The sequence below is a fragment of the Mustelus asterias genome, chromosome 10, assembly GCF_964213995.1.
Source record: "Mustelus asterias chromosome 10, sMusAst1.hap1.1, whole genome shotgun sequence".
Taxonomy (NCBI): domain Eukaryota; kingdom Metazoa; phylum Chordata; class Chondrichthyes; order Carcharhiniformes; family Triakidae; genus Mustelus; species Mustelus asterias.
In genome coordinates, this window is record NC_135810.1 from 14,567,361 (window position 1) to 14,590,342 (window position 22,982).

The 22,982-nt window shown below is 40.3% G+C and overlaps 1 protein-coding gene across 24 annotated transcripts in view; it reads right to left on the minus strand.

Annotated features, from left to right (window-relative positions):
* Nucleotides 1-22,982, minus strand: part of mycbp2 (MYC binding protein 2) — a 174,870-nt gene that overhangs the window by 18,873 nt on the left and 133,015 nt on the right. For 23 of the 24 annotated variants that reach the window (XM_078221613.1, XM_078221603.1, XM_078221597.1 and 20 more), the window contains 12 exons: nt 20,344-20,588; nt 16,835-17,002; nt 16,575-16,732; nt 12,793-12,992; nt 12,448-12,597; nt 10,913-11,073; nt 7,164-7,320; nt 5,925-6,152; nt 5,234-5,299; nt 4,487-4,726; nt 2,571-2,660; nt 2,401-2,478 (listed from right to left, as the gene is read on the minus strand). In XM_078221613.1, coding sequence (XP_078077739.1) covers nt 2,401-2,478; nt 2,571-2,660; nt 4,487-4,726; nt 5,234-5,299; nt 5,925-6,152; nt 7,164-7,320; nt 10,913-11,073; nt 12,448-12,597; nt 12,793-12,992; nt 16,575-16,732; nt 16,835-17,002; nt 20,344-20,588 — 1,941 coding nt within the window. The remainder of the gene's footprint in view (nt 1-2,400; nt 2,479-2,570; nt 2,661-4,486; nt 4,727-5,233; nt 5,300-5,924; nt 6,153-7,163; nt 7,321-10,912; nt 11,074-12,447; nt 12,598-12,792; nt 12,993-16,574; nt 16,733-16,834; nt 17,003-20,343; nt 20,589-22,982) is intronic. The other variant, XM_078221598.1, reaches the window with a different exon arrangement.

The window sequence follows — 22,982 nt, forward strand, 5'->3', positions numbered from 1 at the left end:
TTGTTACTTTACATAGTTGATCCACTTTTTGATTAGGTGCCTTTGAAACATATTTCTATGTTAACGGTGCTATGTAAATACAAGTATAGTTGTTGTGGAAGCTATTTAGTTTACGCCCTTGGAAGGATTTCAATATGGGCAGCAGCACAGGCTTCTGTGGTTAGCCCCATTTTGATTAACAGGGAGCACTTATCTATAGCAGCTTAAATATTCACTGCTTGCCAGTGCTTCCCATATCTTGGGTTGTGAATATAGCAGAACACAGCAGAATATAGCATTACTGGAAGTTTTCAAAATCAGTGACCCTGCTTCAGGATGACTGAAGCTTTTTGCATTAATGTCCCAATAGAATAAAGTCCACCCGAGTCACAAATTTATTCTAGTTCCTTTTACTGGGAAAGAGACACGTGCAGATTACCCAATGACTTTATTAAAACTTGATCCAGAGTGTCAGAGGGTGTCAGGACTTCAAATAAAAATGGGAAATATAATAATCTTTCAATTAGTGTTCAAGAGTAAGGCAAGGAAATAGAAATCTTAGCCTAAGTTCTCTGGGGGTAATGCTGCAACCACCACCTCAGCTGACATTACTTTGTATGCAGATTTTAGCTTTGTCTGTTGCATTCAAATATTAGGCTTTTTTCTCCTGGCTGCAGAAAATCATGTTCCTTCGAAGAACAATTGAACCACCTATTTTGACATCAACATGTTCAGAGAAAGACTTCAATTCTTAGTACAGGGAGCTAAGGATGTCCCAAAACCTGCCTGTACCCAAAAGGCTGTGTTTCTGAATGGAAGGCTGTGACAAGTGGCGTTCCTCAGGGATCAGTGCTGGGACCTTTGCTGTTTGTAATATATTATATAAGATGATTTGGAGGAAAATGTAACTGGTTTGATCAGTAAGTCTGCAGATGACACAAAGGTTGATGGGATTGGCGGATAGCGATGAGGACCACCAGAGGATACAGCAGGACATAGATCGGTTGGAGACTTGGGCGGAGAGATGGCAAATGGAGTTTAATCCGGACAAATGTGAGGTAATGCATTTTGGAAGGTCTAACGCAGATTGGAAATATACAGTAAATGGCAGAACTATTAAGAGTATTGATAGCAGAGGGTTCTGGGTGTACAGGTACACAGGTCACAGAAAGTGACAACGCAGGTGGAGAAGGTAGTCAAGAAGGCATACAGCATGCTTGCCTTCATCGGCCAGAGCACTGAGTTTAAAAATTGGCAAGTCATGTTGCAGCTTTATAGAACCTTAGTTAGACTGCACTTGGAATACAGTGTTCAATTCTGGTCGCCACACTACCAGAAGAATGTGAGACTTTGGAGAGGGTATAAAAAAGATTTACCAGGATGTTGCCTGGTATGGAGGGCATTAGCTATGAGGAGAGGTTGGAGAAACTTGGTTTGTTCTCACTGGAACGATGGAGGTTGAGGGGCGACCTGATAGAAGTCTACAAGATTATGAGAGGCATGGACAGAGTGGATAGTCAGAAGCTTTTTCCCAGGGTGGAAGAGTCAATTACTAGGGGGCACAGCTTTAAGGTGCGAGGGGCAAGTTTGAAAGGAGATATATGAGGCAAGTTTTATTTTACAGAGGGTGGTGGGTGCCTGGAACTCGCTGCCGGGGGAGGTAATGGAAACAGATACGATAATGAGTTTTAAGGGGCGTCTTGACAAATACATGAATAGGATGGGAATAGAGGGATACAGTCCCCGGAACGGTAGTGGGTTTTAGTTCAGTCAGGCAGCATGGTCGGTGCAGGCATGGAGGGCCGAAGGGCCTGTTCCTGTGCTGTAATTTTCTTTGTTAACTCCCATGGACTGAAAATATTTTAATGCTGATTATATGAAATAATCAAACACACAACAGTATAAGCAGGTTTCGCTGTCTCTATCTCCCGCTTCCCCCTGCATTTTTCTCATTGCAGGAGGCGGAGCACTGCTGGCGGTATACTCTGGTCCCACTGTTGTCAATGGGAATTCCCATTGATGCCAACCCACGCCATCAGAAAATGCGTGGTAGGAGGTGCACCGTCGGCGGGACCAGAGAATCCTGGCAGCGTGAACGGCTGAGTTATTCCAGCCTATGTGTATCGTCCTGAAAACTGAGTCATTCACTCTTGTACAAGTGAAGTCAAGCTCAAGTACATAGGAAGATGAATGATATGCTACCATCCAACAATTTCATAAGAGATGAATAATTACTGCAATACAACTTGCAATTTTCTCTGAATATTCAATGACAGCACAATGTCGGGCAGCTTTTGAGCAATGGGCTCTTATGGAGGAAACAACAGCTTGAAGTAGGCTGCAGATAAATCACAGGACTGTGAAACAACGCAACACATAAAATGTCTCTTGCATGAGAAATAAAGATTATTCATATCAAACCTGCTTCTGGAGATTGGTTAGCTTGCTTCTGCTAAATATGATTCCAACCATGTGTTCCTTCAAATCAGCATCAGATGCCTTCATTGAAACAAAATAAAATATCATTTTAAGCAAAAATAGTATGTATTTATTTTAAATAACTACCAAGTGGATAGCTCTTGTGTTTGTACCTTTTCTTCTCCCTCTGGTGAAGACAAAATAGTCTTATCTTCTTGTTCAGGTGTAGGTTCTGCATCACCACAAATCAGTTTGCCAAACACCTGCAACAATTTTACAAAAAGTAAACCCACATATCAAAATGCTTCATTTATTAAATTAGTTTTATCAAATGAAGAAACTTGGACAACCTAGAAAATAACATAATCCTAATTATAGAAAGAACCTTCCTTTACCAGGACAATGTTAGGGATAGGAAGCTATAGTTTTGAGGCCAGATTAAAAACAGGAACTTTGGAGCAGAAAAGGAAAAATTAGATATAAAGGTTGAGGTTAGGAAAGTAAGATAATTTATTTTATTTGCAAACTTAGACAAAAACTAACACTGAGCCAAAGAAAGAGATGCTGGCTAAATGGCCAAGATAGGTTATAAGCAGCATCTTTAAAATGAGAGAGAGAGAGATGGAGAGTCAAAGAGGATAAAGGAAGCAATGCCAGAGTTTAGGGTGGATGTGGCTAAAAACAAGGGAGTCAATGGTGAGGGAAATGAGGGGATAAAGTGCCAGAATTGGAAGAGTGCAGAAATCGCAGGCTGCTTTAGAGAAATTGTGGGGGAGCCGTGAAAACTAGGACCAATGTATGCCTATGAGCACAGGGGATGTTAGGTGAACAGAACTTGGTGCCGGTTAAAGCACTAGAAGGTTGAGTCTGGCCATAGTTACAATACAGTCCAATTGTATGCAAACACCGTAGAAGTATAGGAACAAACTTAGGCTCCTTGAGACTCTTCCATCATTCAATGAGATCATGGCTGATCTGTGGCCCAACTCCTTACATCCGTCTTCACCCCATATCCCTTGATAGCTTTTGGTTAAAAAAAAATCTTTCAATCTCAGTTGTAAAACAAACAATTGACTTTGCATCAATTGCCATTTTTGGCCGAGAGTTCCAAACTTCAACAATCCTGTGAGAAGTGTTTCCTAACTTCACTTTGAAAACGTCTGGCTCTAATGTTTACATTTTGCCACCTAGTCCTAGACTTCTCAACTAATAGAAATAGTTTCTCTCTATCGACCCTATCTGTCCCCTTAAATATCTTTAATAGTTTGATCAAATTACTCCAAATTTTCTAAATTCCAACGAATACAACTCTAGTTTGTGTGAAGTATTCTTGTCTTTAACCCTGAGTCTCCAGATATTGTGCTGGTAAACATGTGCTGCACTACCTCATAGGCCAATATATCCTTCCATTGGCATGGTGCCCAGAACTGCTCACAGTACTCCAAGTGCACTCTCACCAGGGCTTTCTACAGCTGGAGCAGGACTTCCATCCCCTTGTATTCTAGTCCGTTAGATACAAGGGTCAGGATTCCATTAAGCAGTCCAATTATTTTCTGCATCAGTTCACAACATTTTAATGTCGTGTACCTGGACCCTCAAGTCTTTTTGCACTACCAGGAATTTTACTTGAATTCTACTGCAAATGAGAAGTTCTTATGGTGGCACAGTGGTTAGCACTGCTGCCTCACAGCACCAGGGACCTGGGTTCAATTCCCAGCTTGGGTCACTAGCTGTGTGGAGTCTGCATGCTCTCCCTGTGTCTGCGCCACCCGTTTCCTCCGTTTTCCTCCCACAGTCCAAAGATGTGCACGTTAGGTGCATTGGCTATGCTAAATTCTCCCTCAGTGTACCCGAACAGGCACCGAAGTGTGACGACTAGGGGATTTTCACAGTGGTTTCATTGCAGTGTTGGTGTAAGCCTACTTGTGACTAATAAACTTCTATAAATCCACACATTCCTCCAAGTTGAAAAATATTGAAATTATGACTTGGCAGATAGTGGTCATATATCATACGTTACGAGATGTGTATTTCAACAGTGGGCAATGAAAGACATGACTGCAAAAACCAAAAATAAAGTACAACATACCTGTGATGTTATAAGTCGGAAAACTCGAAGGGTCTCTGCTTCACAATTCTTTTGCTGGGCAACACTTGCTGATATTTGTCCACCAATTTTGATGCTTTCACTTTCTTTCCATCCTAAAACCTTGACTTGTCGGACTCTTAGTGTGTTCTCTGGACCCTTCAGTTCTATTTTAATAATATGATTGTCCCCTCCAGGAAGTTCACTGGTTACCCATCCCATATGCCTGGAATCCAAGTCAGTCTGAGACGCAGGAGAAAGAAAATGAAGTGAATACATGTTTTTTCTTGAAAGAAAATCTGGTAAATAGATACAAGAGCTTTCTAAGCCCAGCAACTTGGCGTGATCAAAGTACAAGGGCAGAAATATGCCTCAGTCAGAAAAACATGAAAATTTAAGACGGGTAAAAGGAAAGTCAGCTTATAAGGTTCTTCCACAGTTCATGCATGGCTATATCATCATGAAATCCCTCTTATCAACATATCTTTACTGTCTGTAATGGGAATCAAATTGATCTGCAAGCATTTCTGTAGCCTCAATCCACTTCCACCAGATTTGACCCTGGATCCTTTGACTCTGGGACTACATTATCTGGAGGAATTAACCAAGGTACTGAAGAATGGCAATGAAGCACCATCAATTTAAGGTGGAAGAGAAATGAGAAGAAAGTTTACGATGACGTGGCTCATACAACAAGGGGAAGGTGAGAGAATAAAACATACTGTAATAAAATTTCTTCCAAATTCTTACTTGTTTAATTCTGCTTAGGTCTTCGGTTGCTTTTCCAGAGAAGAAAGTCATTGAAGACACCTTGTTCTGTATGGAGGGAAATAAATGCATTTTTAGAGTAAACATATGACATCCTAACCTGGTACCTCTGCCCCATCCCGCCATCATCCACCTCATCAGATCTTTTGGCAAAGGTTATTTAAGGGAACTGGAAATAAAAGATGCAAGGTATTAAGTTTAAAATAACTATCAAAAAGCTAGAGTTGGGTGGGGGTGGGCAAGGGACATGAGAGTTTCTTCTCCCCCCTACCCTCTCTCAGTGAGTTGTGCTCTGGAGTGCATTGCTGGCTGGTGAAAGATTCAATAGTAACATATAAAAGAGAATTTAAAAATGCAGGGCTACGGTAAAAGAGGAAGAAAGTACGACTAATTGGTAGCTCCTTCAGAGCTGGCACAGGTGTGATGTGCAGAACTGCTGCCTCATGCTGATAGAGTCAGAAATACACAGCAAGTTTTATTTCTGCTGTAAATCTCTCAGTGCTGCGTCTATTGTTTGCCTAGGGCCTACAATCTCTCATAATTTAAGTCCAAATTGCCATTTTACTTCAGAGGAAATACGAGCTAGCCTACAGAAATCCTTTATTTTGGACTGGCAGAAAGAATCGAGAAGATAAATCTGTAAACCAAAGACACAAACATTTGTAATTCTTACCCCCAAGTCTCGAGAGTTGTCCACATGAACAGATACATAACGAGCACAAATTCCTTTAATGCAATTTATAGTTATGCTCTTGGTTTTATTCTTGTCTTCATCTCCTGACTCCCAGAAGGTTTCTGTCGATCCATCTGTCAGACTACCGATCATAGCTGGCCTACTGGATGTCTTAATATCTACAATTCCAGTGAGGTCTTTCAAGCATGTTACAGTACAAAGCTCCTGCTGCAAAAGGGGGCAAAAAAAAAACCAAATGATTTTTCCCTCTATGTGACATAACATGCAACAACGTCAAGAGCAACAATCAGCTTCAAGTTGTGCAGCTAAAACGTACTGACATTTCTTGACAAGGTCATATGGAGGAAGACAGGGGAGATGAGAAAAGAATGAAGAATCAGTGTAAGAAACAAACTGACAATATAAATAGGTTATATTACTTAACCTAGGTATTGTCTTCCTCATATGTTAAAAAGCATTCAATTTCCACAAAGAATTGAACAACTCATCAACCGAATGGACAAAACAACCCCACCAGCACAATGTCCCTTTGGGAACATGAAATCTTACAGGGATCATGGCAATCATTTAATTTTCCCCAATGCCTGCTTTGTATGAAGCTCATTGCGAAAGCCAAAAGCAGAATTTTTAAAATGAACTTCTTGCTATATTGAGGTATTACAAAAGGGCAAATGTAGAAAATGACATTTTCACACACGTACAAGAATAGACATTAAAGGCAGAATATTTAAAGGTTTGGACTGCATTTGAGTAAAGGAAGAATGCATCAAATTAGTTATAACTGCATGTGGAGAAACGGCTGTAGAATTTCCTCCACTGGTTCAATTTATCTAGTACGCAGTTGAACTGCAGAGAAGATTGACCTTGAATTAAACCTAGCATCCATCTGTGCTGTGATGGCTGATCCCAGGTGGGACAGTGCGAGAAGTACCATATCTGGCCTCAATGCCTAGCAGTTTCAGGAAGAGAAAATACCCTCCCGAGTGTTATCCAGTTTTAGAATGTATGTTGGGTAAGGAAAAGACTGGGCTCAGCAATAGCCTGGTACTCTAGGTGATAGCAATACTGCACCAAATAATTTCTGGTACCAGGCAGCAAGGGGAAAAACCCGATACTAGGGTCCACTGTGTGGCAAGAAGTTAATTGAACCACAACCCCAGAAGTCTGATTTCATCTTGTAATAGCCGTTAAGCAAATATTGTGTAAAATGAACTCTACCTGATTCAAGGCTTCATAACCAGACTGCACACTGATGTTAAAGCTTTCTTCGCTGTCTCCATCATCAGATTTAGAAAGAATATTATTGATGTGGTGAAAAACGTTGCTCTGATGAAGGAACTGGTGATCAGACTGCTTGAATTTCAGACTCCAGCATCTAGTTACAAAGCCAAAGATTAATAAAGATATGTCTGAGATTTGAAAATTGATGTCATATTGGGAACTTGAGGAGGGGTGGGGGAGGAAGAAAAGGAAAGATAGTAATTTCTAAGACAGCATGGTCGCACAATGCTTAGCAGGGACCTGGGTTCAATTCCCGGTCTGGGTCACTGTCTGTGCGGAGTCTGCACGTTCGCCCCGTGTCTGCATGGGTTTCCTCTGGGTGCTCTGGTTTTCTCCCACAGTCCAAAAGACGTGCAGGTTAGGTGCATTGGTCGTGCTAAATTCTCCCTCAGTGTACCCAAACAGGTGCTGGAATATGGTGACTAGGGGATTTTCACAGTAACTTAATTGCAGTGTTAATGTAAGCGGACTTGTGACACTAATAAATACATTTTAAAACTTGAGGGTTTGACTCTTGCGATCAAGACTGGGCTACCTATCCGTCATGAAGTAACCTTCAAACATTTAACATCACATCTGATCATGTTAAGTAGGCGTACATATTAGAACTGGGAAAGAACATTTCATAAATTGTGAGACTGTATTAGGCTACAAAATCATGCAGTCTGAAGCACTAAATTAAGTAAATTAGAGAAACATAAAACACAAAAAAGGCCATTCGGTCCATTACAGCTGTACTGGCTTTTTCCAAGAACAGTCCAAAAGAGATGGCAACTTATTAAACCAAACCAGAAAAAAATGGATAAGCCAAATGGACCATCTAGTATCTGAACAGACAATCAAAAGTTCCAAATACAAATCCATTTTCCAAGTACAAACTGGTTTGAAAATGGGTCCACAGCAAATTGTTAACTTGCCTCTCGTGTCACCGATGCTGACTGATCACCTATGCTTCTCCAGCATTTTCAGTTTTTGTTTCAGATTTCTAGCATCTGAAACAGATATTTACTTACACAGACATAATAAAAGTAAAACAAAAACAACTTGAGCAGCATTTGAAACCGATTACTTCTATTTATAAAATGCTCAGATCACATCTTGTTTCAATTGTTAGCTTGATAGATTTTTCCCATAAATTCTTTATGGTAAGGGAATGAGAGCTGGTGCATCCACATAAAGTATTTTTTTAAAAACTTGCCAAAAATGAAAATTCCAATCTTTGGAGATTTTAAGCTAAAAATAAGCCTCAAACGTTCATCTTTATGTCATTCCCAAAGTTAGTGCAACAACATTGATTTGTTTTTCAATTAGTTGACTCCGTTGACTTGGGATTCTATTGACTTCAAAACACAAGGTTTGTTTTGAGCAACTTCAATTAGATAACGACCCATCGCAAGTTAGAATCCCTCAAGTGCAGAAGGCAGCCATTCGGCCCATCGAGCCTGCACCGACAACAATCCTTATCCCCATAACCCCATGTATTTACCCTGCTAATCCCCTAAGGAGCAATTTGAAATGGCCAATCCACCTAACCCGCACATCTTTGGAGTGTGGGAGGAAACCGGAGCACCCGGAGGAAACCCACACAGACAGACGGAGAACATGGAAACTCCACAGTCACCCAAGGCTGAAATTGAACCTGCGCTGTCAGGCAGCAGTGCTAACCACTGTGCCACCGTGCTGCCCTAATGTTATTTTTCTTCAAATCCAAAGTTTTTTTTTAAGAAGTAAAGTTCCTCACCCCCTATCGTTCTTAAAACTGTGCACAATTTCATTGGTGTCAGTAATCCTGTGGTACCTCATCCAAGTGGCTATTTTAGCTGCAATATCAGGTAATTAATTCAACTAGGAGAGCAAAGCCAAGCTAATTTCTGGCCCCATCCATGCACCTGCACCTTCTGGCGATTTTCATCGTACAAAAAACAAGAATAGAATTTTGGCTCATCTTCTCCTCCATAGGTTGCTCAGATGAGACCAATGGTTGCACTTCCACCATTATGCAAATTTATGCCTTCTAACTCAAAGATGATGAATCAAACCAAAGACCTCTTACTCTGCCAGACTTTCCATTACATCACCTCCAGTCTCATGAAGTATAATCCCTAGAATATTTGCAGGCAAGGCAATTACACAAGCTAATGAGAAGCATTTCTTTAAGGTAAAAGCAAATTACTGCGGATGCTGCAATCTGAAACCAAAAGAGAAAACGCTGGAAAATCTCAGCAGGTCTGGCAGCATCTGTAAGGGGAGAAAAGAGCTGAGGTTTCGAGTCCAGATGACCCTTTGTCAAAGCTAAAAGGCATAGAAAGTGGGAGATATTTATGCTGCAGGGTGAGGGAATGAATGATGAGTCATAGCCACAGAAACCAGGGGAAAAAACTGCTAATAGCTGTCCACATAGAGAATAAAAGGCAGAGAAGCTGTAACAGATGGAGATGTTGGGGGAAGGGGGTGGCAGGAGGGGAAATGGGACAGAGGTAGAATGGAGAAAAGGGCAAGCGGCGGGAGGAGAAAAGGTAAGGGAAGGGGGGATGAAGTAGGGGGAAAGAAAAATGAAGAAAGCCAATAAAAAGATAGAGAACAGTAAAAAATTAAACAAAATAGAATGAAAACAAGGTGGGGTAGAGCAAATCATCTGAAGTTGTTGAATTCGATGTTGAGACCGGATTGAGACCTTTTCTCTCCCCCCCCCCCCCCCCCCCACCCCGGCTTCCCCTTTTCTACATTCTATCTCTGTCCCATTTTCTCCCCCCCTCTCCCAACATCTCCATCTGTTACAGCTTCTCTGCCATTTGGCCATTCACACCCTTTATTCTCTCTGTGGACACCTATTAGCAGTCTTTAACCCTGGTTTCTGTGGCTATGACTCATCTTTCATTCCCTCACCCTGCAGTATAAATATCTCCCACTTTCTATGCCTTTTAGCTTTGACAAAGGGTCATCTGGACTCGAAACCTCAGCTCTTTTCTCTCCTTCCAGATGCTGCCAGACCTGCTGAGATTTTCCAGCGTTTTCTCTTTTGATTTCTTTAAGGCTGTTATCCTTACATGTGCACGAGATGGGCAGCTATTTCTTAAGATCTATTAGGTATCATTGGTCATCAAGCCATATAAAAATTATTCACAATTTCCTACGGATGCAACTCAGGAAAACAAATATTTTACAGCAAAGGCACACTTAAAAGACAAAATAACATACGTCACAACACAAGCAGAAAATGGTGATAGATTAATGAAATTTCATAGAATCTCTACAGAACAGAAGGAAGCCATTTGGCCCATCAAGCCTGCACCGACAACAATCCCACCAGGGCCCTATCCCCGCAACGCCACTTATTTACTCTTCTAATCCCCCTGACACTAAGGGGCAATTTAGCATGGTCAATCCACCTAACCCGCATATCTTTGGATTCTGGGTGGAAACCAGAGCACCCGGAGGAAACCCCCACAGACACAGGGAGTACATACAAACTCCGCACAGACAGTAACCCCAAGCCATGAATTGATCCTGGTCTCGGTCGCTGTGAAGCAGCAGTGCTAACCATTGTGCCACCCTAAATGTTGTCAATTTAATCATTGCACCACTACTATTCCACCCCTGAAAGACTGAAATCTGATAATCTGTCTTCATAACTTTGCAGTTTGTAGGATCTGTTCTACTGCTTATATAGAAGAGTAACAACCTACCGTAGAGCCATCTGCTGCAGTGAACTGCCACTGGGGAGTGACATCATCAGGTCTGAAATAGTTTGCAGCAGGCGGTGGAAAGTTTCAGGCAAAGGATGAGCTGCTTCTCCAGCAATCACAATGTCAGACAGTGGGTGCTCACACACTCCAGTGTCTCTTTCCTGTTTTACATCAAGAAAAGACAGCTTTCATTGATAACTCAAACAAATTTAGCAACATTGATCATCATATATTTGCATCACCGTATCCTGGGAAGGGGAAGGTTTGAGTGAAGCGTTCAATCTGTTACAGCTTAGTGATAAGGGATCCGTATATAAAAGACTGTGGACGGGGAAGATCACATTATTGGGGCGGGTGGTGCCACAAACCTGATAAAATTGTAAGTGTAACAGTGCAGTGAAATTTTGTCAATTGCAGTAAGAAGTTACAATGAGAGTGCACAGAAAGCACAAGTGTTTGCTGCATCTACCGCAGATGCTTGACTGACTGAATAAATCATGCTCAGACTGTACATTAGCCATTTTCTGAGTTATCACCATTAACAACATGTGCTCAAATGGTGCGTATGGTTAATTATCCATAATTATAACTGGAATTTGCCCATAATAGATTTTGGACTTGACTACAGAATCTAATGACCACAGTTATCTAAACATATAGCAGTAGAAAAAACAGTACAGGCTTTCCAATAGGGTTTTACATGGGTGGAGCTGACGTGGGAAGGCACTTCTGCCTGCATAATATATGCTGCTGACCCTCATCTGTTTTCCAGTGTCAGGTAATTTACATGTAAATGGTAATTGCCCATTGGAGATGCACTGGACCTCATCCAGGAGTGCAGAGGGGACAAGAACTGGAGAGAGGATTCAGGATTTAAAATCCTGCCAGCTGGGTATATTAATTACAGATATTAGATAGGAGCCCCGGGGGGAGGCGGGAGGGGCAATCGCCAAGGTAAGTGCACAATTAAAAGCTCATATTGGAGCACTTAGGAGGCACAGAGGGGGAAGTATTATGATGGAAAATACCAATTGGACTCGAATAGAATATTGATAGCATTTTGTAAATATAACAAGGATGCACTAGCTCGAGTAGAACAAATATACTCGCAAAAAGCACACAACTATAGGCCCCAGCGAGAACCTTTTACAGCAATTGGACAATGAACGACATCTGCATTATTATGGAAAGCTCTTTGTTTGGGACGGAGAACAGTCTGCGCGTGGTGAGCCTGTAGCAGACACCTTGGGAAGTGACTGGGAGGCATCACTTGTGTTCCCGTGCCCATCTGTGGGCAGATACTTCTATTAACGGATGCACAAAAGGTCAAAAATCCAGCAATTTCTTCTTCGGGGCAAATTCCTGGCACTCTGATCACATCTGCTCTCTCCTGCCTAAATTCTGCTTTACTTCAGACACACAAACATCAGAAAGCCTAAAATAACATGTCTAGTTTTGTTCAAAGAATGCAGAAAATCCAAACATCATTTCCCTTATGAGGCAAATATTCTAAGGGACTGCAATATTTAACCAACCTGTTCTATATTCTCTTTGTTCACCTTGTTATCATCAACTTCTTCATCTTCAGATTCCAAGGGAGCAGGAGTTAGGGATGCCACAAAATGCCACAGAATATCATGGAGAGCAGTTGTCTGAATTACACTGCACAATAGCCAGTTGAAGGCCTGTTTAAATTGAAAAATAGCCACCAAACATTTAAACTTTACTCTTTGGTCAAAATTTTGAAGCTCTTCACTAAATTAACTAAACCAGTTGATCATAAATGTAAGACATTCCTGAATTCTTATCTACTAAATGCATAAATGGGCAAGCAGGTATTTTGGCTGCTTCAAAATATACACATTGATTATTGTACTGACCTCCATCGCATACACTCTGCAAGCGGACTTTCTTAGAGCATGTCTCATTGCCATTTCCAATCCTTCTAGATCATGGTGCTGTATGACGAATGCTAGGACAGGCCACTGGAAATTCCGTTCTCCTTTGGGCAATGAACTGTGAGCCGAGATCAGGCGAGACAGCTCAGGGGATGGATGCCGAAGAAGAGATGACCCTACTTCTGTTGAAGAACATGTAATAGCTAAAACATTTGAAAATGAATGAGGCATTGTGACATTAAAAGCTCTATTGTAAACGGTTTGCTTTACTGAATCACCCATATCATCCAGGATGGGGAGAGGCCCCCTCTATCCATTTCAATAGGAATAACAGCTTTGAAGGTTCACTACACCCTAGCGGATCCATTTTCAAGTAGCAAATGGACAGGCTTTCCAAATACCTGCAACTGTAAGCAAGACATTTGGGACAATCCATCAGAATTGAAAGTTCTAAACTGGCAGCTTACATCGAAATACACAAATTTACCTTATGGCAATTGTTAAGTGGGTTTATTTTCCATTGGATGAACATACAAGATCATGGAAACATTGCAACTATGACAGCTCTTTGACAGAGCTGTCCAATTTAGTCCCACATTCCGGTTTTCTCTCCACAACCCTGCAAATTAACCAAGTGTGTGCTTCACTTTGGTCTCTTTTGTGTTCCATTTTGTTTGGAATTTCCTGATGAATCTGTTACAACCGCTTTCACCCATTTTCATCAGTATAGCAGTTTTGAATGATATAAAAATACTGAGCACATAATGCCACTCAATTTCAGGAGGTCATCTTGCTTGATTTAAAGCAATTTTTAAAAAAAATTCTCCTGCGTTCCACTCTTCTTACAGCTCCTCGTCGCTTGGCTGCTTTTACGTCATTCTCTCCTGTTTTTGATACTGACTGGTATCAGCTTTGAGTCAACTTACTACCAAATGGGAATCCACTAACTCAGCAATGATCACTGAGGTGTGATGCAGAAGGACAACATGGAAATTGCAATTTATGAATATTAATGGCACTTATTCTTTACATATCTTTCTCTATCCATTGTCATGAAGGTTTTTGGTAAAACGTTTAGCACATTTTAATGAGCATTTTGATTTCCACGTTCATGAGATAAAGCACGAATAAATTTATCTAAGCTCATAACATTAAAAAAGAATTAACTCTGTCACATAGGGCACCCTAAACAAGCTCTAGAATATGAATAATATAGTGAATCCAATCTATGTCTATATCTATATCTAAGGGTGGCGCGGTGGCACAGTGATTAGCACTGCTGCTTCACAGCGCCAGGGACCTGGGTTCGATTCCCGGCTTGGGTCTGTCTGTGTGGAGTTTGCACGTTCTCCCAGTGTCTGCGTGGGTTTCCTCCGGGTGCTTCGGTTTCTTCGCACAGCCTGAAAGAAGTGCTAGTTAGCCATGCTGAATTCTCCCTCAGTGTACCCGAACAGGCGCTGCCCTGAGTGTGGTGACTAGAGGATTTTCACAGTAACTTCATTGCAGTGAGTGTAAGCCTACTTGTGACAAATAATATATATATATATATATATATGGAGGGTAAGAAGATACAACAACTTATATTTACAGAACTATTAATGTGAGAAAATGTCCCAAAGCATGGAAGCATTATAACTATTATATCAAGTCACATAAGGAAATATTAAAATCAGATGACCAAAAGCTTGGTCAAAGAGATGGGTTTTATGAAAAGGAGGAGAAAGATGGAGAGGCAGAGTGGTGTGTGTCTCGGGGGAAATTCCAGTGCTTAGGGCCTAGGCACAGCCACCAAAGATGGAACGATTAGAATCAGTGATGCTCAAGAGGCCAGAATTGGATGAGTGCATATATTTCGAAGTGTTGTGGAGCTGGAGGAGATTTGGAGATTATAGAGACGCAAGAAAAGTGGCTACGTAATCAAATTGATTTGGTTAATCTAACTTTTACTTTTAAGAGGAATATTTTTCATAAATTTTAGGACAGGTCAAAAAAGGGGATTTGGCCTTATTCACATTAGACCAGTCTGTGCATCAATTGAGACATATCAGTCAAAAAGTTCAAATTATGCTAGCCATGCTAGCCCTCCAAATTCAAAAATGGCCCAACTTTTCTTCAAAAGCAGCTATGAAAGTGACACAAAGAATTGAAAGATAAAGTGTCATATTGAGGCTGAATGACAACTGCAAAAAGGAATTTCAGAGAAGGGTAGTAATTTATGCATTTTTGCAGTTTAAACTACAGGTTAAGAATTCCAATTAAACCATTGCCAAATGATTGATTGGTGGTCCCATCTTTACGGCCAAAAGAATTACCACTTTCTACAGTATATCTATTAAAGTGTTTCTATATAACAGCCCAGAATTTGCTTTAGTGGTTCAGCAAGTGACACCTGCTATTCTTTTCAGTTGCCCATGCCCATTTAATTACAGATACTTTACTGGAAGGGTGAGACGGAAAAATGAGTGAATAAGACAAGCAACTGTGCATCTCCTCAAGCAATCAGATTGAAGGACTGTGCAATTAACTCAGCAAGGACTGAGAAGGACATGTAGATTGATGAATATAATGTCCAATTAGTTTCAGAAAGAGTGTGAGAAAGAGAGAAACAATAAATAAAAATCTCCGACAATAATTAAAACCTAACAGAATGAGTCTTCACAGTTGTAATAGTTATTTTTCACTACAAGTTGCTGAGTGGCTGTATTTAACACATCAAAATGGCACTTAGACTGAAATAGACAAGATTTGACTTGTGGTATGGTTTGCATCTATAATGCAAGTACAACGCCTTCGCATGTAACGCAATGAAAACCTGTTTTCACCAAGATAACAGCACAGCAACATTTTCTGACTAATTTTCAATTTCCCTGCATTTGTCCTTGCCTAAAATTGCTGTTTGGCATTAATAACAGCAAGCACTATTATTAGTTTGACAGCAAATTATGAGTCAATAAATGCTTTTCAGATTGTGGTGATATAACACCTGCCCTTTTACCTCATCTTTCCTCACTGCTCAAGGTCCCAAACACTCCTTACAGGTGAAGCAGAGATTTGCATTTACCTCTTGCAATTTAGTGGACTGTATGCTCTGCTCACAAGGCACTCTCCTCTACATTCAGGAACCCAAACACAGACTTGGTGACTGCTTTGTTGAACACTTCCCTTCAATCTGCAAGCATGACCTGGAATTCTAGTGACCTGCCATTTTAATTCTCCATCTTGCTCTCAATTACATTTCTGTTCTTTGCCTATTGCATTGTTCAGATGAAGCCCAATGCAAGTTAAAAGAACTGCATTGCATCTTTTGATTAGGCACTCTACAACTTTCACGACCATAGGGCTGAACTGTTCCAGTCAGCAGCACACCTGTTCTAGAACACCTTTTGATTCTTTTCTTCCCATCACCCTTCTCTTTGGTCCTGGAATACAAATTGTTCTGTCATTCAATCTCTCCTGTTTTCCATCCTATCACAGGCCTTCCTTTTGTCCTTGTCCCATCCACCCCTCGCTCACCCACCCTTATTACATCTCAAACTTTTCTTAGTTTTGATGAAAGCTCACAGGCCTGAAGTTCACTCCACAAGCGCTGCCATAATGTATTTCCAGCATATTCTGTTTTTATTTCAGATTGTGGATGCTTGCTTGTCTCCAAGATGTTAATGACCATACTGAGGTTTGATATGACTGTGTTTTTGAGACAAAAACAGAAAATAAAAATATTGAAGAAAACAATGTAATCAACATCATAGCCAGAGACTTCTCACCTGCATCACCACTGTTAACTCTTCTCCTGGGAATAGCCTTCACACGGGCAGGTGAAGTAGAGTGCTGTTTGTCATATTCTGATGCAACAACTGAGTATGATCGTTGGAAGACGCTACGCTTTGCTGTATCATTTTCCATAATAGGGCTTGTTTCAAGACTGTAAAAACAGATCCAATAAACCATCACATATACGTGTTAAGAAAGGAGTTATTAGTTTCCAACATCCATCCTTAATATTACCATAATTTTTAAAAAGTACCTAGGAGGCATTGATTTCAGGTTGGTTTCGGGCTCGTCAAATACATGAGGGCAGGCATCTGGTGTGACAGATATGTATGGCGCTGGTACAGAGGTGGAACGAAGGTATCTCATTTCATCTTGGAACAGGTGATCATCATGGTAGCCAGTAAAGTTCTCCGAATGCTGTCTATTAGGCAGAGTTTCACAATTGTGAATCACAGTTATGTTGCAGCAGTAAAAGATTTTCACAAGGTAATACTTATTCAAAAGTCTATGTATGCTAAATCAGAAGATTGCAGGAGGATTGCAAGGATAGTTGACTTATTATTTTAAGAATCAATGTGATTTCACGAATGAAAGACAATCCTAATCAAGTCTCTGATTCAGAATTCTTTTGTAAAAAAAATAAATCGGTAAAAAGATAAATCTTACAGTAGAAAATGAGGATTTGGTGTGGTACTGAATCATGCATACTAGAAAGGCCCTAGGTTTGATCTCTAGTGTATGCTGAGATGTTTTTAACCAGCAAGGAAATTGACCTCATCTCGTTAGGCTGTTGAGCAAGGAAATGATGTGGAATGCTGTAGATAATTCCACCAATTTCCTGCTGCCAGTACTCCCACTCTAATGTGATAGGCGACCACTGAGCTTAATATCAAAGGGATCAGATATCCAAATATTTCATTACACATTTATTAAAGAAATATTTGGATTACCCAGGGCTTTATTTTTGGCCAGTTGGGAAAAAAAACTGGTTGGGATACTGTTCAAAACATTATGCTCACAACGCATGGAGCTTCTAATCAAGGAATTGGGACAGTAAATTCAGGGTTTTAAAGGATATGCATTGAGTTGCCGATCTCCAGAACGAGCTCGCCCATTTACGCAATTCCACTGTTTGCTTTGTACAAATGACAGCTTGTGGAGCATGGGTGGCACAGTGGTTAGCACTGCTGCCTCACTGCGCCTGGGACCTGGGTTCAATTCCAGCCTCGGGTGACTGTCTGTGTGGAGTTTGCACATTCTCCGTGTGTGTGGGGAATTTGCACATTCTCTGTCTGCGTGGGTTTCCTCCGGGTGCTCTGGTTTCCTCCCATGGTCCAGAAATGTGGGGGTTAGGTTGATTGGCCAGGATAAATTGCTCCTTAATGTCAGGGGGATTAGGAAGGTAAATATGTAGGGTTACGGGGATAGGACAGGACCTGGGTGGGATTGTCGTCGATGCAGGCTCAATGGGCCTAATCACCTCCTACTGCACTGTAGATTCTATGATTCTTGCCCTTGGCTCTTCTGTTATTTTAAGAAATTGCTGGATACACACTCCATTAAACTCACTACAGAAAGTTAGGTGTGGAACTTAACATCGCAAGTACCTTTCAAATGACAGAATGATTGTTAATATGCAATGTCGACCAACATTTCTGATTCAGAAAGGGAAGAATTTAAACTGCTCAATATCATACCTGCACATAATAGATTGTTGTTTGAGCTTTCAAAAATGTCAAATTATAAACCTTTTCTTTACCAATCTTTTTTTCTCTCTCACCCAACTCAATTTTTATTTCCCTGTATTTATTTGTACCCAAATTGTCTCTAATTCATTAATTCTAAATACGCTCCTTCTCTGCTAGTTTTGTTTCAATCTTTAAATCCTATTGAACCGGATTTTGCAGTCAGTGGCGAAGCAAGGGCACTCGCCGCTGACCTCAAGAAAGCTTCGGAGATCTAGTTCTCCCCGAGGCAACAACTTCAACTCTTTTGCTGCGCAATTGATTGTGTTGTTGTTTAATGGGGATTCTTAGTCGAGCTGTAGCAATGTCATCAAGCTGTCCAGACAGTCAATCACATTGAAGAATCCTCACATCTCCTGCCAACCTTGAACTGAAAAGCACTAATAATAAAATAATTTTCTAAAAGATTTAGAGTTAAATAAAGATTGGGTATTAAATTAGAAGCTGAATTATCAGGAACAAACTTCAAAAAATATTTAAAATTAATTAACCATGATTAATAATGCTCTGCCAATATGAATTTATATTTTCAGGACCAGTTCCGTTGCTCAGCAGCATTTATTAAAATTAAAAACCCAGTTATACCTCATTGTACAATTAAGTTTCTAACAAGTGATGCGAGAATGGAAAAGGGAAGTTCTTGTTAAATCATTTGATTTAACTTGGCTTAGGTGGGTGGGTCAACAGCACAGCCTCTAACAGAACAGTAAATGAAGGATGCAACCTCAGGATTACATTCTTGTGTTTGTGCTGGATCCTGAAGTACAGTCAGACTCGAAGCTGCAAATTCTGACAAAATCCCCAGTAAATCTGGGTCTGTGGTTAAGATGATGGACTGTTGGCCCCACTGCTCACTAAGGTCCGAGATGCCTCATTGCCCTTGCATTTATCAGCTTACTCTTCCAGCTAGTTATGCTGCACATTCTTGGAGCTGATGGGTACGGGTAAAAGTCAGTTTAACAAGCCATTCTGCAAGATGTCGTGCACAAGTCCATTATTTTAGGGTTACACATTATCAATGCATTATATAATAAATTACACTGGTATACTTTCACCTTCATTGGGTGTAACATTTATGCTGCTAAAATATATATTTTTTGAACTATTGCATTGCAACATCTAAATTCGAAAGACTTTCATACTTTTGGAAAATTCGCTCCTTTGCCTATGTATGACATGGTTGTTTGTGAAGTCCTACAAGATGAAGGGTTTGGAGGGGGGGGGGGTCAAAGATTTGTGAGGAGGGAATCAAACTTTACACAATGGAGCTAATGCAACAGACAAAACAGTAATTTTTCTTCCTTTCACACCTTCAACAAATTCTATTTCCTCCTGACCAGTTTTGCTGGTTCATGTTCAGTTTTGATTGCCCAACATTGGGTGATATTTGATGTCAAGGCACTAACTTGTTAACTGGGTGAAGTGATAGAGGGACTACATTTGTTGGCCATATACTGCAACAGGAGGAAGGTCAAAGGCGTAAAAATATCAAAAGAAAACTGAAGACCACTAACAAAGAATTCAGCAGATCAGTTCACATGATTTAAATGGACAACTTATCACCTTAAAGCTTCCAAATGCAAGGATAGATTAGAGCTGACCTTCACCAAGATAGTTCTCCAAACTGTGAGTTAAGTTGTTAATTTATTTGTTTTGGGTGATGATAGTTGAGGGATGAACACTCTTTAGTAGTCCCGTGGCATCTTTAATACCCAACCCAACAAGTATATGGTACCTCAATTTAACATTTCACCCCAGACATAAGTTTTACTTCAATACTGTCCTGAGGTGTCAGCCTAGATTGTGTTTGCACACCTCATGTCTTGAACTGACTCAGGACACAAGTGTTATCAACCAATCTGAACTGGTACGATTGTTAAAGTTGCATCAAGTCATTTTGTACTACAAGCGTAATTGTTTAATTTGTTCCTGCACAATGGAATACTGTCCTACCCATTAACCGATTTTTACTGTATAGATACCATTGCCATTGTTAAGCAAATCTGTTATGCTTTACCTTGCAAGGGTCTGTAGATAAAGGCATGGATATTTACTGGGCATCTCATCAGAGATGCCCTCTTTCAGACTTGGAAGATGTGAATGAAAAGGCCTTGGGGTATGGTAACAGAGAATATTTGGTTCTGCTGCACTACTCAGCGAGAGCAAGAACATAGCGTTGGCTTTAATCACTTGATGAGCTTCCATAGAGGGCAAGGCTCGTGGTGTCTTCACTTGCACTGGCTTTTTTCTGGCTTGTTTCACCTGAAAAAGAAAAGCACTAACATTGATGGAGTGCCTTTTCCCAAAATTAAAACAAACTGGGAACTCAAAGCATTTTTTATTTAAAACTCAAAAGGATAAAAATGTTTAACCAATATTCCGTATTATCATATTTTATAAATAAAATCACTAAGGCAAAAATCTGAGTATTTGAGGAACGGTTAAAAAAAAAGAGATTTACTTGTAAAAGCAAAAGGTCCCAAACATTAATGTTCTACAAGACGCATACTTCAAAAACACAGCAGGATTCATCCAAGAGCATAATTAATATCTACTCGTAAACAAGGGCAGAAACACTAGCTTTTCTTCAAACTACTAATGTTTTGGATAGTGCTACCTTTTGGATTATTTTCCTTGAGGTACCACAAACACTCATCAATATATAATGTGCTTGGAAATAAAATCACCTCTGCACCAAAAATACAACATTTCATGCAGTATTTCAAATTAGTCATGTACTTGTGCAGTGCAGGGTGCTAGAGGAAAATGAAAAATATACAGTAAATTCAGACACCAAGCATGAATCTTAGTTTTGTAGGATTGCAGAATGTGTACCAAATTGCTTCACTCTTTTTTCAATGATAAATTACTGTATGTGAAAAAGTGGGATTCTTAAACGAAACAATAGAAGGTATGGCCCCTGCTCAGACCAAGACCACAAGAAACTGCCAAGGGTTGTGAATAAAGCCCAGTCAATCACGCAAACCAGCCTCCCATTCATTGATGCCATCTACACTTCCCGCTGCCTTGGCAAAGCAGCCAGCATAATTAAAGACCCCACGCATCCTGGACATTCTTCCACCTTCTTCCACCAGGAAAAAGATACAAAAGTCTGAGATCACATACTAACTGTTTCAACAACAACAGACCTACCTTATATTAAGCTGATCTTTCTTTACAGCCTAGCTATGACTGTAACACTACATTCTTCACCCTCTCCTTTCCTTCTCTTCTATGTACTCTATGCTGTGCTCGTATAGTGCGCAAGAAACAATACTTTTCACTGTATCACAATACATGTGACAATAATAAATCAAATCACAATATATACCAATTATACTTAAACTTGAACTGTTCATCATTAATGGCATCCAGTTTTTAACTTGAGCTGCACAGCCCTTCCTAAACCACATGATCATCAACATATAAATGCTCCTGAGTCTCTCTTCTAAACATTATTGATGCGAACTTTGATTAACACAAGTTGTGTTAGCATTCATAGCCAAATAGATATCAAACTTTAAATACTTTCATTTTTGGTTAACATTTAAGCTTCAGGGTGGTGTTGAAAGCACTATATTCTGTTTTTTTATTATTTTGATCAACTAGATGGGAATATTGGAGAGGGGTTTGGTGTGGCAGCACAATTCACGTTTACCATTGGGAGCTAGTTGTAGCTCTGACTAATGGGATGAAAGTCTTCCCTTTCTCATTTGTCTGCAAAAATCCCAGATGAAATTTCACAAGCTCAAATCAATTCTTCATTTACCATAACCTGACATTATTTGAACAAGTTCATTCAAAAAAGTGAGAAGAATGGTTAATACATGGGAAAGGTGTTTACTGTTAATTCTGCTGAGTGCTAATGAGGTGAAGGTTTAAGATCTATTGTTGAAGGAAAGTCAATGTTAGTTTTATTCTGAAATCGAGCTTTCCTAGGGTTGACTTGGATGTCAATGAAATAAATCATTCCACTTAGAATATTGATGGCTCAAGCAGGGAATCCACTCCCACAACGAAGGCAGGTTCAAAGATTTGTATCCATTAGGAAACTGATCTTGAGTCATTTGAAGAGTCACCCATTGCGCACAATACTTTCTTAAATTTATAATGACAAAAGTTTAGTTTATTTGTGTCACAAATAGGCTTACATTAACACTGCAATGAAGTCACTGCGAAATCTCCTAGTTGCCACACTCCGGTGCCTGTTCGGGTACACAGAGGGAGAATTTAGCATGGCCAATACACCTAACCAGCTTGTCTTTCGGACTGTGGGAGGAAACCGGAGCACCCGGAGGAAACCCAAGCAGACACAGGGAGAGCATGCGGACACCACGCAGAAAGTGACCAAAGCCAGGAATCGAACCTGGGTCCCTGGCGCTGTGAGGCAGCAGTGCTAACCACCATACTGCCCCTTGCACAATTTTGTACATGTTCCAAAAGTGGAACATGTACAAAATTGCGCAGATTCATAAATTTGCTCAGGAACAGTACACTTAGTGAGATAAGAGTGCCTAAAAATCAGAGAATTACAATGCTCCATAAAGCTCAAACAACACCCCTCACTGGGTAATTTCCACCTGAATTGAAACCCAATCCACGTAGGAATCAAGCTGTGCAATTTGAACTAACATGGTGAGGTATCAGTCCACAATC